This window comes from Juglans regia, chromosome 10 (genome assembly GCF_001411555.2).
Source record: "Juglans regia cultivar Chandler chromosome 10, Walnut 2.0, whole genome shotgun sequence".
NCBI lineage: Eukaryota > Viridiplantae > Streptophyta > Magnoliopsida > Fagales > Juglandaceae > Juglans > Juglans regia.
In genome coordinates this window covers 20,676,338-20,692,308 of record NC_049910.1, presented here as the reverse complement: position 1 = coordinate 20,692,308, position 15,971 = coordinate 20,676,338, and the positions used below count along the sequence as shown (strand labels likewise).

The window sequence follows — 15,971 nt, the reverse complement described above, 5'->3', positions numbered from 1 at the left end:
GCGTGAGAAGTTTCTTGGGACATGCGGGGTTTTATCGTTGTTCTATTCAAGATTTTTCTAAAATTACTAAACTCCTTTGTTCTCTTTTGGTCAAAGATACTCCTTTTAACTTTTCCAATGATTGTTTGTAGGCATTTTCACTGTTGAAAAAGAAGCTAAGTTTAGCCCCAATAATATGTGAACCAGATTGGGCACTTCCATTTGAATTGATGTGTGATGCAAGTGATTACGCAATAGGACATGTGCTTGGAGAAAGGAAGAACAAGATTCTCCATGTTATCTACTATGCGAGTTGTGCCTTGACGTATGCCCAATTAAATTATGCTACAACAGAGAAAGAATTGTTAGCGGTGGTCTTTGCTTTTGATAAATTTAGATCATATTTATTTGAGTCAAAAGTAATTGTTTACACAAATCATTCTGCTCTTAAATACTTGTTAGCTAAAAAGGAAGCTAAACCCAGGTTACTTAGTTGGATTTTACTCCTACAAGAATTTGATTTGGAGATCAAAGACAAGAGGGAACCGAGAAGCAAGTAGCCAATCATCTCTCTGGATTCGAGCACACAACCAAAAAGGCAACCCCACTTTCTCCAATAAATAAGGTATTCTCGGATGAACAACTCTTTGTTTTATCTCTAACACAAGTTCCTTGGTATGTAGATTATATAAACTACTTGGTAAGCAATGTGATTGATCTAGATTTTACATACCAAGAAAGGAAGAAATTTTTTTTGGAGGTTAAGCACTCCAATTGGGAGGAACCTTTTCTCTACAAGCATTGTAGTGATCAAGTGATTAGGAGATGTGTATCTGAGGAGGAGATAGAGTCGATCCTAAGACATTGCCATTCATTAGAAGTTGGTGGGCACCATTGATTTGCTTGATCGGTGATTCAAAGAAGGGAATGAGATCAGATGAGAAATTTGTGAATAGTAGTGAAATTATTTGTAAATAGTAGTGAAAATATTTGAGTTATGATGTTTTATGAGATTTTGAAAAAGAAGAGAGAAAAAGTTGAATAAAAATATTATAAATTATGATATTGTTAGAATATAAATTTTTTAATATTATTTTTGTTTGAAATTTGAAAAAGTTGAATTATTTTTTGTATTTTGTTTGGAAGTTTGGAAAAGTTGAAATGATTAGATAATGATTATATGAAAAAAAAGTTAAGGATTTGAAACTTAAAAGTATTTGTATTTGAAGGATGTTTGGGAAGTAAATGAGATGAGATGAAACCATTCCCATCTTTCAAACAAGCCTTAAGTGAGATATTCTAACCTTAGAATGTATCTCATTTCAGCTTACACTTTATTACGCTTCGCTTACGTTATACTACATTTATGTAAGTTAGTTTTTAATTTACTCGGTATTTTACATAGTTTGGTGTTAAGAACTTTATATTCATGTTTATTATGCTTATTATAATTTTTTATAGTATGTCATGACATGTCACTTATTCTTGTGCATGATTATCTGTCACATGTCACGAATGCCATGTCATCATATCTATTATATGTTATTCTGTTACATTCCATGAATGCCGTGTCATAAGTATTGACTATGTCATGAAATATTTCCAAGTCATGCATGAATCTTTTATTTTATCATCACCCTGACCCTGAGTGATAGGATTGAGAGTTATTCTAGTGGAACTCATTTGTATACTTTTGAAGTGTTTAAATTGGATGTGGAATCCCCTGGGTTGACGAAGAAAAATCAACAGACTTCGAATGACACCTAAGTAACTGGTTTTCAGAGTGAAGTCAAACAACAAATGTCGGTGGTGCCAAATTACACGTTTACAAGTTCAGTTATCATGACATACACACAATTGACGGAGCTTGTGATGTGATGCAGTATTGGCAGGAGCACACAACCCTTGGGGACTCATGTTCAATGTTTTGAATTCCGTACCGGATGCCGTACCAGACAAAGCATAGGAACGAAATATTTCGGTATTGGTACCGTTTCTTGTACCGTTTTGGGATAGTCGATATATGAATAAATTATATTCTAAAATAATAATCTGTATATGAATAAATTATATATAAATACATAAATATATTATAAATAGTCTAGTCTGAATTGGGGGTCAAAAAATGAGCTTTTAATTTGAAAAAGTAAAAAAATCAAATAAATTAAAGGCAGAAATATCGGCCAGTACGGGCCGAAATACAGGCCGGTACAGGCTGAAAAATAGGCCGGTACAAAATATATGTAATACCTTTACAAGACCAGTGGTCGGTACGGCATATTTTGGCCGTACCAGTCGGTACGGTATGGTACGGTACGGTACGGTATTTAAAACAGTGCTCATGTTCACGCAGTCATGCTATTTTTATGTCACGTCATGCCACGTTCAAGTCAAGTCATTTCACGTTCAAGTCAAGTTATGTCATGTTCATATATAGCCATGTTATTTTCAAGTTATGTCATGCATGTTCAAGTCCATGTCATGACGCATACATTTCATATTACTATAATGCGTACCTATTCATACTGTTAGTAGTTTAAGAGCTATACTTGTTGAGATTTTGTAAATCTCATTTGGTAGTCCTAACTATCATTGGCTCTAGAATGGTAGAGGATGTGTCAGGGGACCAGGGATCAGAAGTAAACCATAGATGAGGTTGAGTCGACTGCAATGGACGATCAAGGAGCTCATGGAGTTGGTTCTCTGGCTTTTGGATTCCATTTTGGCTCTTATCGTCGAGCTGCGTGCGCTGTGAGTGGCTTGGTGTTTAGTTCAATAGTTTTTTTTATTTATGTCTATATTTATAGTGTTGTCTCCAGTATTTATTTTGATACATACTTGTTGGATAACTTTTGAGATGTATTTCTAAAAAAAAAATTATTCGCTACGAATACTGCATACGATTAGATGTTTGTTAAGTGCAATGCATCTTTAACTGTCATGAACGGGGGTATGTGACCTTGTGTTGCATGTTTTGACGCTTCAAATTCCATCAAATCCCAAGCAGAGTTTAGTGGTACCACAATTACTCAATTAGTGTGAATTATGGGGGTCTCGAAACAACTAGTGATTGAATCTAAAGTTTTTGTGTTAACGATGGAAGGCAAAATTCCATTCGTATAACTGAAAGGAATTGGAAGGTTATGGAAGGTTATGAAAGATATGAGGCTATGGATATACATGGTGAACTGGTTCACTAAAACACTAGAGGATTGTTCTATGGGCAAAAGGAAAAGGATTTTTACGCTACTTCACTGGATGGTAATAGAAGCTTTATTGCTCAGAGATGTTTTAATGCCAACAGTCACTAAATGGCACCAGTGGAGTATGGAGGTGGTGGCAGACGTAATCTTATTTCAATATTGGAAGAAATGGAGGGTAAGGGATGGAAGAAGATGGCGGTTGCACAAAGAGGAATGTGAGCTTGCAGGGAGTTTGGAAGTAGCATGGGTCAGAACAGATCAGGGAGGTTGGGTTTCGGTCAAATGAAAGAGACTTCTGGAAGAAGGAGGTCAACTCCGGGGTTGACGGGGGAGGTAAATCAAAGGAACACATGTTCTTACAAGGAGTTCCTTGAGCAGTAGTCAATGGTCCCATTTTCGTTGGAAGTGCAGAATAGGGGAGGAAGTTATGGGGATTTGGCGCCCTAGGGAGGAGCCACCGTTGGTCATAGTAACGGTCATGGTCTTGGGAAGGCTCGATGTATAGTAGATCAATCAAATTGCTTAGTTTAAAGGGGGCAATAATAGGCTCGATGGAGGAGGCTTGGCATAAGGTGGCGTATGTAGTACTCTATGGGATATGAAGATGCAGTTGATGGACACACATGAGAGAGTGAATAGCTTAATATAGTGCGTTGAGAAGGAAATATAAATCGGACTTCAAAGCTGAATGTGGACCATGTAAGCTTCTTAACCCATCAAGTGTGTCAGGCTTTATTATGTTAGATGGGCCACGGCATACAAAGCCTAGGGCAAATGTCGCACGATTTGACTATTATTCATATAATTCTGAAATATTTTACAAGTAGAATATATTAAAATTTTATGAATAGTAAAAAAATAATTTGTGAATAGTAAATAGTAGTAAAATTATTTGAATTAAGATATTTTATTAGATTTTAAGAAATGAGAGAGAAAATATTAAATAAAAATATTATAAAGTTAAAAAATTATTTGTTTTTATTTTTAAATTTGAAAAAATTGTATTGTTTTTTTTTTGTTTGGGAATCTTATATTGGATTCTATGTTTAAATAATGGTTAGATGAAAAAGTGAAGTTTTGAAATTAAAAAATATTTTGTTTTTGAGTGATATTTGATAAGAAAAATTTGAGAAACTTTTAGAATATCTGAAAATGTGAAGCCTAGCCCATGTGAAGTCCAAGATTGATTTGAAAGTGGTTTTCTTCTTTCTTTTAGTGTGTGTGTAGGCAGTGGGCCCAGGCCGTGTGGAAGCCCAGCTAAACAGGAAGCCTGGCCCCTCAACCCATGGGAACAACACCGTTTTTGTGCAAGGGTGAGAAAACCATAAAGTCCTTCATCTTCCTCCCTCTTTCTCCCCTACGCCGCACCCCCTCTTTGATTCCTTCTCCCCCCTCTGCAAACCTGTGAGTCTGTTGTTCATCCCTTGCTGCTGCCGTCCATGTCTTGCCACCTCACGTCACCAGAAAGCCCTCTCCTCTCATCTCTCCTCTCATCTATATTGCCCTCCCTCCTCTCCGTCCATCTCTCTCTCTCTCTCTCTCTCTCTCTCTCTCTCTCTCTCTCTCTCTCTCTCCCATCGGTTTTGGCATTGCAGCCACCATCTACCGCCCTTCGACCTTAAGAAAGAGCATATCTGTCATGGATCGCAGCTAGCCACTTAGATAAGTCGTCAGTCTGCACCCTCAGCAACATTGATCGCCATTGTTCCATCATGCCTTCACAGTTCCTCGGCCATGGCGGCACTCGTATAACCTCCATATGTAGATCTCTCTCTCTCTCTCTCTCTCTCTCTCTCTCTCTCTCTCTCTCACATCGTGCCGTCTGTCGCAGCCATTGTTGCCGTGCTCCTTGTCATGCGGTTTCCCTCTTAACCCCCCACGATCTCGCCCTCCTTCCCGTCGATCTCTCCCTCCATTTGTCTCTTGATCTCTATCTAGTAGTTAGGACGCCGTTGTAGTGAGTCGCCACCCTCCGCCACTCAGCGAAGGTCATCCGAGCACCCCCACCCCTCCAGTTCCCACTCCGCCTCACCCATCTCAGATCCGCTCAAAACTCGTGCCTAGAGCTCTCTCTCTCTCTCTCTCTCTCTCTCTCTCTCTCTCTCTCTCTCTCTCTCAGGGTTACGCCGCTGCCAACCACCGCAAGTTCCCCCTTACCCAACCTCTATTTTCATAAGAATTGCCACCCGCTACTTTCCCAACTGTAGATTCTCATGTTTTGCCTAGATCAACCACTGTTCACTGTGCTCCACCACCCACCACCACCCTCCTCTGCGTGAGTCCTTCTCTCCACCCTCCTTTTCGTTAGTCTGATCATCCTTAAGTTTTTCCCCTGTGGGTCCCCACTAATCTGCCCAAATTTGCCTCCTTCACGGTGCGCCGCCGCTTCACCACACAACGTGCATGTACACTCGCAAGATCTCTTAGACAATGCGCTTGATCATCCAGAAATTTTCCGTCTAGCACTGTAAGTAAAACCCTCGACTGACCTTTGGAATACTGACACTGGAACGCTGTGTTTTTATTGGAGTCTAGTTGTGTTTGGTTAAGTGGCCAAGGGCCTGTGGTGTGTTGGGATAATAACTGTAGTTGGTGATGCATTGTTGGTCGAGGGCCAGGTGAAGCGTTGGAAATCGCGTGTAGTTGTGATTTGTGAATATGTGAACCTGTGTGTTGTTTGGCCATTGGTTGATGTATTCTTGACATACCATACAATAGCTGATTGTTCACACATATGCATTATTATTATTGTTAATTATCTTGATTGTATTAACTGTGCTCTATCTGTGTGTGCCGTAATTAATTTGTTAATTGTACTATATATTCTAGTTGTGCTGTGAAATTAGAAAATTGTGTTCTTAGTATCATTTATTAAAAATGTATTTTGTGGGTAGGTGTGTATCACGACCCCAAGCCGAGATGAGGCATTATCTCTGTGGAGCTCATCTGGTTACTCGAGAGCTTGTAAAGCTGAGTAACGTCCCCTGGGTTGTTGTCGGGTGTCAACGGGTTTGGACGAGATGGTAACACTCTCGTATCGACTCCATGGCCTCTCTGCTGGTGGAGGCTAGAGGATGCTTGGTCAAGTATACGCTGAACGAGGAGTTAGGCATCGCTCGTTACGAAGTCACACCCACAATCATTACCCGTGGTGTGCCGAAGGGAGCCAGGGTGTGTGGATGGTCTACAGGGGAGACCGTGGTGCACACGTTATTAAATGGATGCTTTAAAAAATAGAAATGTAGATTTTTGGTGTGAGTGGCATTTTCTGTAAATTGCTGAGAAGGATATTAGTTTTGTTCACTGTTGAAAGATCTCATTTTTCAAATATTGTGATATGTCCACTTTTTCTGTGTTTGTATTTTTGGGTGTCACTCTATTAGTTTTATTTGCTGAGATTGCGAAATCTCACTGTGGTGTCCCCACTTGCGGTTTTGCTCTGCGGAACCTTAGATTTTGATGCAAAGTACGGTTATGAGCTTGAAGGACCTGCCCCACCAAAGGAGTGAAGACGTGGGGACTTCTTCCTTATGTTCTTGCTGTAATATTGCTTTCTTTTATCTAATTGGATGACTATATTAATTTATGGATTATTTTGTTAGAGTTTGTAATTTGAATTTCTGGTATTCGTAGCAGTCCAAACTACCCCTTTTTACTTCTTCACTACTTCTATAATTGTACACTTTTAAATTGTATGCTTGCACACACTTGCTTTTACGTTGCGCTTGCGGTGTGTGATACGTGCGGTCCATACCTCGGCGTCGCGACTCCCTCTAAATCACGTGGAAGTCAAGGGTGCCACAAAAAATATATGAGACTGTTTGAGTGTCCAAACTGCCTAATTCTACAATCCCTAAAATCCTATAAAAAGCTCCTTTTATCAAGGGATCGAGAAGATAAGAAACACGCATAAATAGTATACTTTCCCTCCTTTTTTCTCAACAATTATCACGAGGAAGTATTCACCCCCAATCGAGACCATGAACATCGAAGCAGGAGAACCCACATGGCCGGAACTGCTAGGCAGCAACAGTTGGGAAGGTCTTCTGCACCCTCTCGATCTCTCCCTCCGAAGACTCATCCTCCGATGCGGCGACTTCTGCCAAGCCACCTACGACGCCTTCAACAACGACAAAAACTCTAAGTATTGCGGCTCCAGCCGCTATGGGAAGGCCTCCTTCTTCCACAAGGTCATGCTCCACAACGCCTCCGACTATGAAGTTGTCGCTTTTCTCTACGCCACTGCCAAAGTCGGCCATCACTCGGCCCTTCTTTTCCACTCCCAGTCTCGCGAGTCATGGGACCGCGAGTCTAATTGGATTGGCTATATCGCCGTCACCACCGACGAGGTCAGTCGCGCGCTAGGCCGGCGCGAGATCTATGTTGCGATGCGCGGAACTTCTAGGAGCTACGAGTGGATTGATGTGTTGGAGGCTAAACTCGAGCCTGTCGTGTCGTTGTTGCGTCCAAATGCGCGCGATGAACACATGACTGATGGTAGTAATTGTGATAGCAAAGGAGATAACGAACGTTCATCGGTCTTCTCTAATTTTTTCAACTGGGCATATCTGATCTGTAAAAAGGAGCCAAAAGTCATGAAGGGTTGGCTTACTATCTACATCTCGGAGGACCCCAACTCGCAATTCACAAAGAAAAATGCAAGAACGCAGCTTTTAACGAAGATCGATGAGTTGATAAAGCAATACAAAGACGCGGAAGTAAGTGTGACGTTAACGGGGCATAGTCTTGGCGCAAGCTTAGCCGTCTTGGGAGCTTTCGATCTGGTGGAGAATTGTGTTTCTGACAATATTCCGGTTTCAGCCATTGTTTTCGGGTGCCCGCAAGTAGGGAACAAAGCTTTCAACGAGAGGCTCAAGAGGTATCCAAATCTGAATGTTTTGCATGTAAAGAACACCATTGACGTGATCCCACATTATCCAGGGTGGATGTTGGGGTACAAGCACACAGGGGTTGAGTTGGTTATAGATACAAGGAAGTCTCCAAGCTTGAAGGACTCGAAGAATCCGTCAGATTGGCATAATCTGGAGGCCATGTTGCATGTGGTGACTGGGTGGAATGGGGAGAAGGAGAAATTTGAGTTGAAGGTGAATAGAAGCTTGGCTTTGGTGAATAAGTCAAGTGAATATCTCAAGGATGAATACTTGGTTCCAGGATCGTGGTGGGTGGAGAGGAACAAAGGGATGGTGCGTGATGAAAATGGAGAATGGGTTCTGGCTCATCCAGATGAAGATGACCTTCCGGTCCCCGAGTGTTATTCATCAGTTAGAGTTGTAGGTCCATGATTTGAATGCAGGTTGGTGAATCGTGGCCCTACGTAATTTCTACTTATTTATTTGGTATTCTTTTTGTGAGATGTATGTATCATGCATGCTTCCTCCGTTTTCATTAATTGGAACTACAATTGAAATAAAATATAAACTGCTTATCGAGGGTTTATTTCGAGTCAAGTAGGTTGTCCAGTTTATTAATTATGTCTTAACAGGTCAATTTATTTTTATCCAAACTCATTTATATCAAACTCAAATCCACTAATTTCGTGTCATGTTTGCGTTAGGTTCACAGGTCATGTCATATATTGCCACTCCTATTTACATTTTCTTCTCACTTTTTCTTATTTTGCTCTTTAGTTTTTCATTTGTTTAATTTTTAATTGATATAAATAAAAAAAATATGGATAATTTGTTGAGAAAAATGATATTTACAGTCATAAAATGCGCAAATGCTGCACATTCCTTTTGAAAAGAATGAGTAAATATGAGATATAGATGAAAAAATAAATTTATTAATGGCGGACCATACTTTTTTTCAAAATGAGTATGTGGCGCTTGTACAACCTATCTATGACTGTATCTAGCATTACAATTTGATGTCCAGTACTCTTAAAATCGGTTATTTAAAATAGAAAAAAAGTAAGATTTAGTTAGTTATTTTAGATAAAAAGAGAAAAATTCTATATACCACACTACCATCTCACTCTCATCCTATTATGTAAGATGTGACAAATTTATCACTATTGGATGATTCTTGATCATCCAATGATGATAAATGCGTCAGATTTTACATAGTGGAATGAAAATATGATGAGAATATGGAGTATAGTATTACTCATAAAAAGATAGATAAACCATTGGAAATGCTATAAAATAAAAGAGTAAAAAATGCATGTTAAAGTGTATGTATGCCTAAAATCAATTAGTGTAACACCCCGACCCCGAGGGTCCGGAGAGTTAACTCATAAAACCTGATAATCAACTCTAACAAAGCTAGAGTACTTCCAAATTCAAGAATTTATCCATTTTTCCAAACCTCAAATCGAACGTATATACTTCAATTAAATAAATCAAATAAACTCATCTATCCAATGTTCAATCCAACAACCCAAATAAAATCAACTCTTCTTCATGTCTCAAATAATAACTAGAAATAATATAACATTAACATAAGTATCCATAAACCGTCTAAATCCATTGAAGCAAATTTAAGAAAGATAATTAACCTCCAACACCAACACTAATATCATGAGATACCCAACAACAAATCAATGCTAATCTTCTCCATAGACTCTAATATTGATCTTCAGCTGAGCCATCGATGTCATCTGAAATATTATGAAGATTAACGGGGTGAGTTATCAACAACTCAGTAAGCAGAGAGCATATACTAGCATGTAAACATGAGCATTTATACATTTGATAAGTCGAACAAAACATTTACTTTCAGAATGCAGAAACAAAACTTGTACAAAAACAGTAGAGCGAAATTTTCAGAAAAATAAACTTATTCCAAAAATAGAATCCGTTGGCATTTCTAAACTGAAACATTATAATCTTATCTTCATTTAATATCACATCGGGACAATACCATGTTTAACCCCCGTGGTAGGGTTATAAACCACCATTATACCCGTGGCTGGGCCATATTCCATGTTTCACCCCCGTGGTAGGGTTATAAACCACCATTATACCCGTGGCTGGGCCATATTTCCATGTTTCACCCCCGTGGTAGGGTTATAAACCACCATTATACCCGTGGCTGGGCCTTAACAGAAACAGAACGGATTTCATCGAAAATCCGATTACAAACATATACAGAATCAGAACTTCATGCCAAGGTTTTCAGATGACACATCATATCAAAACAAAAAAAAAGGCTTCAGATCATTTCACATGTTCGAGATAAACATAAACAAAATATTCTCATTTGTTCATAACAAAACTTCCAGACTTTCATATTCGCTCTTTTACATAATTCAGAAATAAAGTACACAAAACTTGCTTATGTCTACACTAGTCATGACAGAAAAACATTTTCCCTTATATAGAATTTATGCATATGCAGAATAAACATTTGAGGTTGTTTTCAGATCATCTCTTTCAAAAAAATAAACACATTTATTCTCAAAGTCAACCTCCTTTCATTTATTTTATGCAAAACTAGTATATAAACCCCGCTTACCTGGACTTCTTAGCTTTTCAGAAATTTGTTCAAAAAAATGTTGAGTCGACTAATAATCGTCACCTATAAAAAATAATCACACAATTTCTGTAAATTTTCAACCAATTACGAATTTCCATATTTAAGCCTAAGCTTCTAAAATAATCTATCTTAATTTCTCAAAACTTAAAAAATCCTCATAATCCCAAAGTATATCATTACTTCATAAAATCACCAATATCCACCACAACCCACGTCATTCACAAAACACCAATATTTAAACCCGAACAGCCAACAAATCTCATAGTCTAAACCAATCATACTAACAACTCCACACCCAATCCAATGAACCCCGTTACTCCTCGGACTCAGTCCGGCAAAACCAATCAACAATTAAATACAGTGTAATGTGCTAGTGCAAAAATACATTAAATTCACGAGAATTCTTTGAAAAAAAAACTTACATTGCTATATAATGATTTCCGAAGGATCACGAAACTGCAAGAAATGGCGGCTCAGCAACGTAACAGTGTAAAATACACTGTGGCCGTGGGTCTCAAAAACCCACTTTTCAACGGGGACAAACCAAGACCCAAAATTGATAGGGTAGGGCCTAGAGAGGTCGGTGAAGCCAATGGTGGTGGTGGTTTGCCGTGGGTGGCGGCGCAATGGGTGTTTTAGGCCAAAAAATGCACAAATAGGAAATGGACTTGGTCGGGCTTCACCGGTGACGGATCGGAGCCGGGGTTGGGTCCAATGGGTAGCTGTGAGGTCGAGGATGATGTGGTGAAGAGATGGTGGCCGGAGGTGGCGTGACGGCAGCGAAGCGGCGCAAGGAATGCCGCGACTTCGTGTGGTGCGTGGAGGCTAACGGCGGCGCGACTGGGGCTGGAAATCGGAGAGGGAGGTCGCCGGCCGGTGGGGAGCACGATGGGGTGGGCGGTGTCGCACACGACGGTGCGACGGCGGCGGGCTGGGTGGAGGCCGAAGTCCCACGGGGAGAGAGAGAGGGTCGGGCTCGCGCGGGAGAGAAAGAAACCGAAGGAAAATAAGGAGAAAAGAAAAAAAAAGAAGGAAAAGAAAATGAGAGGAAAGAAAAAGAGGGGAAAAGAAATGAGGTCCAATCCTCATAACTTGGGTCACGAAAATGATCCAACGGAAACGATTTTAAAACAGCAAGTAAAATAAAATAATTCAAACGTAATGAGTAAAATGAAAATAAATAATTAAACCCCACAACAAGTTAATTTAATTTGAGAAGAAATTTAAACGCATAAAAATAATTAATTTAGAGAAAGCACTTCAAAAATAATTTTCACAAAATTAAAATCATAAAAATAACACAACTAAAAATCCAACAATTTTAAAATAAGAGAATAAATTTTAAATTAATAACAGATAATCTTTAAATAAAAAAAAATACACTAAAATACGGGGTGTTACAATTAGATTTAGTACGGTTCATCTGGGTTCCAGAGCAGATATCCGAGTATACCCGACCTGGAACCCTGGTTTCAAACTTGGGCCAAGTTCCAACCCAGATTAGTCCAGATTATGACCTGGTCCGATACCCAGATGAATTCGGGCTTTAAAAATCCAAAAATCTGGGTAACAAATTGTACCCGGTTTTTATTTTTTATTTTTTATTTTATGAAGGTTCATATTTAATTAAATTTAAAAGCATAATATTTTTTTTTTAGTAATAGCCTATATTTAATTAAAGATTTTTCTAGAAAAATCCATGTTTAAAAACATAATTCTTTTTATGTCAAAGCCTATTTTTATTTAAAAAATTTCAAAACAAAAAATGTTGAAAATCAAGTTGAAACGCATAATTTCAAACAAAAAATTTCGAAGCAGAATTTTCTTTTACATCTATGCATGCATTACAATACAATACAATCCAGTACATATTACATTATTTATTATTTATACATTACATTACAAAATATAAAATATAAAATTACAATATATGAATTACAAAATCAGTAGCATATCCACCAATGATTTAGTCTCACACCAAACAACAACTTCAAGTGATTGGACTGAAAGAGATCCTGCAAAAATAAAAAGTCAATAGTCTTTAGAGGCTTTCTCCTCAAAGCATACTTAGAAAAGCTAAGTACCATATGATTAAATTATTTGGCACATTCTTTTTTATCACACAGTGTAAGCAAGTTATAAAGTTCCAACACCACAAAGTATTGCTGACAACACATTTTACATTTTTAAATGATTACTTTGGAGAGTAGCTTGAGACACCGATCAAGAAGTTTCTCATGGATACTGGACCTTTTACAAGTACAATTGATTAGGTGCAGCAATAATGTTTGGCGAGAATCAAACATTTTATATGCGTTGAACTCAATAGCTTTTCAATGAATAAAAGTAAGTAATCAAATTTAAAAAAAAAAAAAAAAAACCTTCAATTAACAAATGCATATAATAATAAAATTTATTCTTCATTTCAACATAGAACTTCCCAAGACTCTAGTTTTTCTTCTTCTTATATTTATTTAATTTTCAATTTAGAAGGCAATTATGATTCTCCACCAACTACAATACGGTAAGTATATGGGTAAATCTCAAAGGATGTACAACTACAATAGAATTAATAACTTAATTGTAATTGCACTTAATCCAAACCTCACATGATGATCGATCCACCAAGCAGTACTATAAACTCCATAGATATTAAAAGCACTTTTCCACTCCTAGTGTGGAACAGATTTCACAGCACAGCAATCATTATCTGCAACGTCGTCCTGATACCAAAACACTTAGGATATTTAGATTTTAATTATTCAACTGTTTTGAAAAGATGGAGGGGAAAAAAACAAAGGACAGCTTTTGCTTGCAGTTAGAGCTATAACCTAACCGCACCAAGTAATAGGTGGTAAGGTAAGCTATAGTGAAATACATGACATTAATTGATTTCCTGTCTCCTGAAAGATTTTGATGCAAAGATAATTGAAAATATGTTATGTTTTTCATTTTATTTTGAAAGGGAATAGTCAATAATATTTTCACAAATTGAATACTACACTGTTTTTGGCCTTTCTCACTTTAGGAGCAAGCTTTAATACGTATCTTTATCAAGTCTCTCCGACAAGGATAGTTTCCTACTTTTATAATTAAGTACCAATCTTTACAATAAGCAGTCCTGGAAAAGTAGTATTTAGCTTATAAAGTGATTTTTTTTTTCCGTTAGGAATATATCTTAAATTGCTATGAGTTGATTTGAAGAAAAGGATAATCTCTTTGAAAGTGATGAAAAAATATCCACCATCCAAAGATAGATAGAAATCAAAAGTAATTCTTATTGGGACAAAATTGGAATGAAGTCAAATTTTTACATATATATTTTATATCATAATACATGTGTCATGTAAAACTAGTGTTTATTTTGTACATAGTATAAATACCTTACTTTTCTATTTTACTTGTAAGGAACAAACGTTAATTGAATAAGTCAGTTTACATTTCGGGGATTTTTTCCTTTCAGACCTTCTAGACTTTTCCTCTACTAGGGTTTCGACCCTTTCTTTCCCTCTAGGGTTTCATCATTACATGGTATCAGAAGTTTTCTCTTATGGTGCCGAGTCACAAATCGTTCTATAAGGATTCTACGAGTTCCTTTTTCCTCCATCCTAGTGATAGCCCTAGTATTCTTCTAGTTACTCAACCACTGGTAAGCGACAACTACCATACCTGGTGCCGTTCCATGGCCATGGCTTTATCGGTGAAAAATAAACTCGGTTTCGTCGATGGCTCCATCCTCAAACCGTCAGATTCGTCTAATCCACTTCTCTCCCCGTGGCTTCGCTGCAATAATATGGTGATGTCTTGGCTTTTAAACTCTATTTCCATTGATATCTTTGCTAGTATTTTGTACATAACTACTACGCATGAGATTTGGTTGGATCTTAAGGAATGTTTTTGTCAAAAAAATGGACCTCGCATTTTCCAGTTACAAAAATTCATTTCTGCTCTATCTCAAGGGCAGCCTTCTGTGAGCACTTATTTTACTCACTTAAATCTCTTTGGGATGAGTTAGCAAATTACAAACTTGTTCCTGCTTGTTCTTGTGAAGCAGTACGTTGACCTATTGTATTCAACAAGAGCATGTTTTACAATTTTTAATTGGATTGAATGAATCTTTTGCCTCTACTCGTGCTCAGATCTTGCTTATGGAGTCTCTACCTCCTCTAAATAAAGTGTTTTCACTTGTTCTACAAGAAGAACAACAACGAGAAATTTCTGTTGTTCCTCTTCAAAATGTTCATTAACATGTTTTTGTATCTAAGACTGATGTTGCTAGATCTGTTAAATCCTTTTCCAAGAAGGAAAGACCAGTGTGTAAAAATTGTGGAATTACTAGTTATGTGATTGAAAAATGTTATAAGCTGCATGGATTTCCACCTAGCTACAAACCAAAGCCTAAGCAACTGTCTGCAGTCAATCAGGTTGCTCTTAATGACAACCATTCTTCGGTTGTTTCTCATTTCTCTTTGACTGAGGCTCAGTATCAACAATTGTTGTCCCTAATTGTTGTCCCTGCTTCCTCCTCCAAACAATTTTGAGTCCTCTCATGCTGTTAATGCAGTAACTTCGAATTCCTTTTTCGGTATACTCTCTCATAATGTTAATCGTTCTATTTTTTCTTCCATAACATCTAATTCCTTTGATTCAAATTGTTGGATCCTTAACACGGGAGCCACAGATTATATGGTTCCTTCCATTGATTGTTTTACTTCTATTACCAATACTGTAAATTCCTCTGTTAAGCTTCCCAATGGTCAATCTGTGTATGTCACACACATTGGCTCTGTTAGAGTCTCTGAACATCTTATTTTAAATGATGTTTTTTGTGTTCCTTCCTTCTCATTCAAACTAATCTCTATTAGTAAACTTATTCAGTCACTCACTTGTTGTTTCTTATTTTCTTCTGACCTTTGTTTCATTCAGGACTTGACTCATTGGAGGCTAATTGGAGTGGGTAGACAACAATGAGGCCTTTATATATTGCAGCAACTAGGCTTTTGTTTTCTAAACTTGCTTGTTTACTTGTCTCATATAATGCCTGCTCTTTTAATAGCATGCCTACACATACTTGTTCTGCATCATCCAAGTACTTATTGTTTGAACTTTGGCATAATAGACTTGGTCATCCTTCTAATTCAAGGATGTTATTTGTGAATAACTTTGTTCACAATCTGCATGTTCCAAATGCTCCATGTTTGGGGACCATATTTTGTCCCTACTGTTGAAGGTTACATATTTGTTTTTTTACTATTGTTGATGATTCATCTCATGCCACATGGGTCTATCTTC

General features: G+C 37.7%; 1 protein-coding gene across 1 annotated transcript; it reads left to right on the top strand.

Annotated features, from left to right (window-relative positions):
• The first annotated feature begins 6,904 nt into the window (after nucleotides 1-6,904).
• Nucleotides 6,905-8,696, top strand: LOC108999033 (phospholipase A1-IIdelta-like). Its single transcript, XM_018975829.2, has one exon. The coding sequence runs from the start codon at nucleotides 7,163-7,165 to the stop codon at nucleotides 8,483-8,485; it is 1,323 nt and encodes a 440-aa protein (XP_018831374.1). The 5' UTR covers nucleotides 6,905-7,162; the 3' UTR covers nucleotides 8,486-8,696.
• Nucleotides 8,697-15,971: the final 7,275 nt, after the last annotated feature.

Excerpts from the sequence above, each read along its gene's own strand:
- LOC108999033 (XM_018975829.2), top strand. The coding sequence starts at position 7,163 with ATGAACATCGAAGCAGGAGAACCCACATGGCCGGAACTGCTAGGCAGC.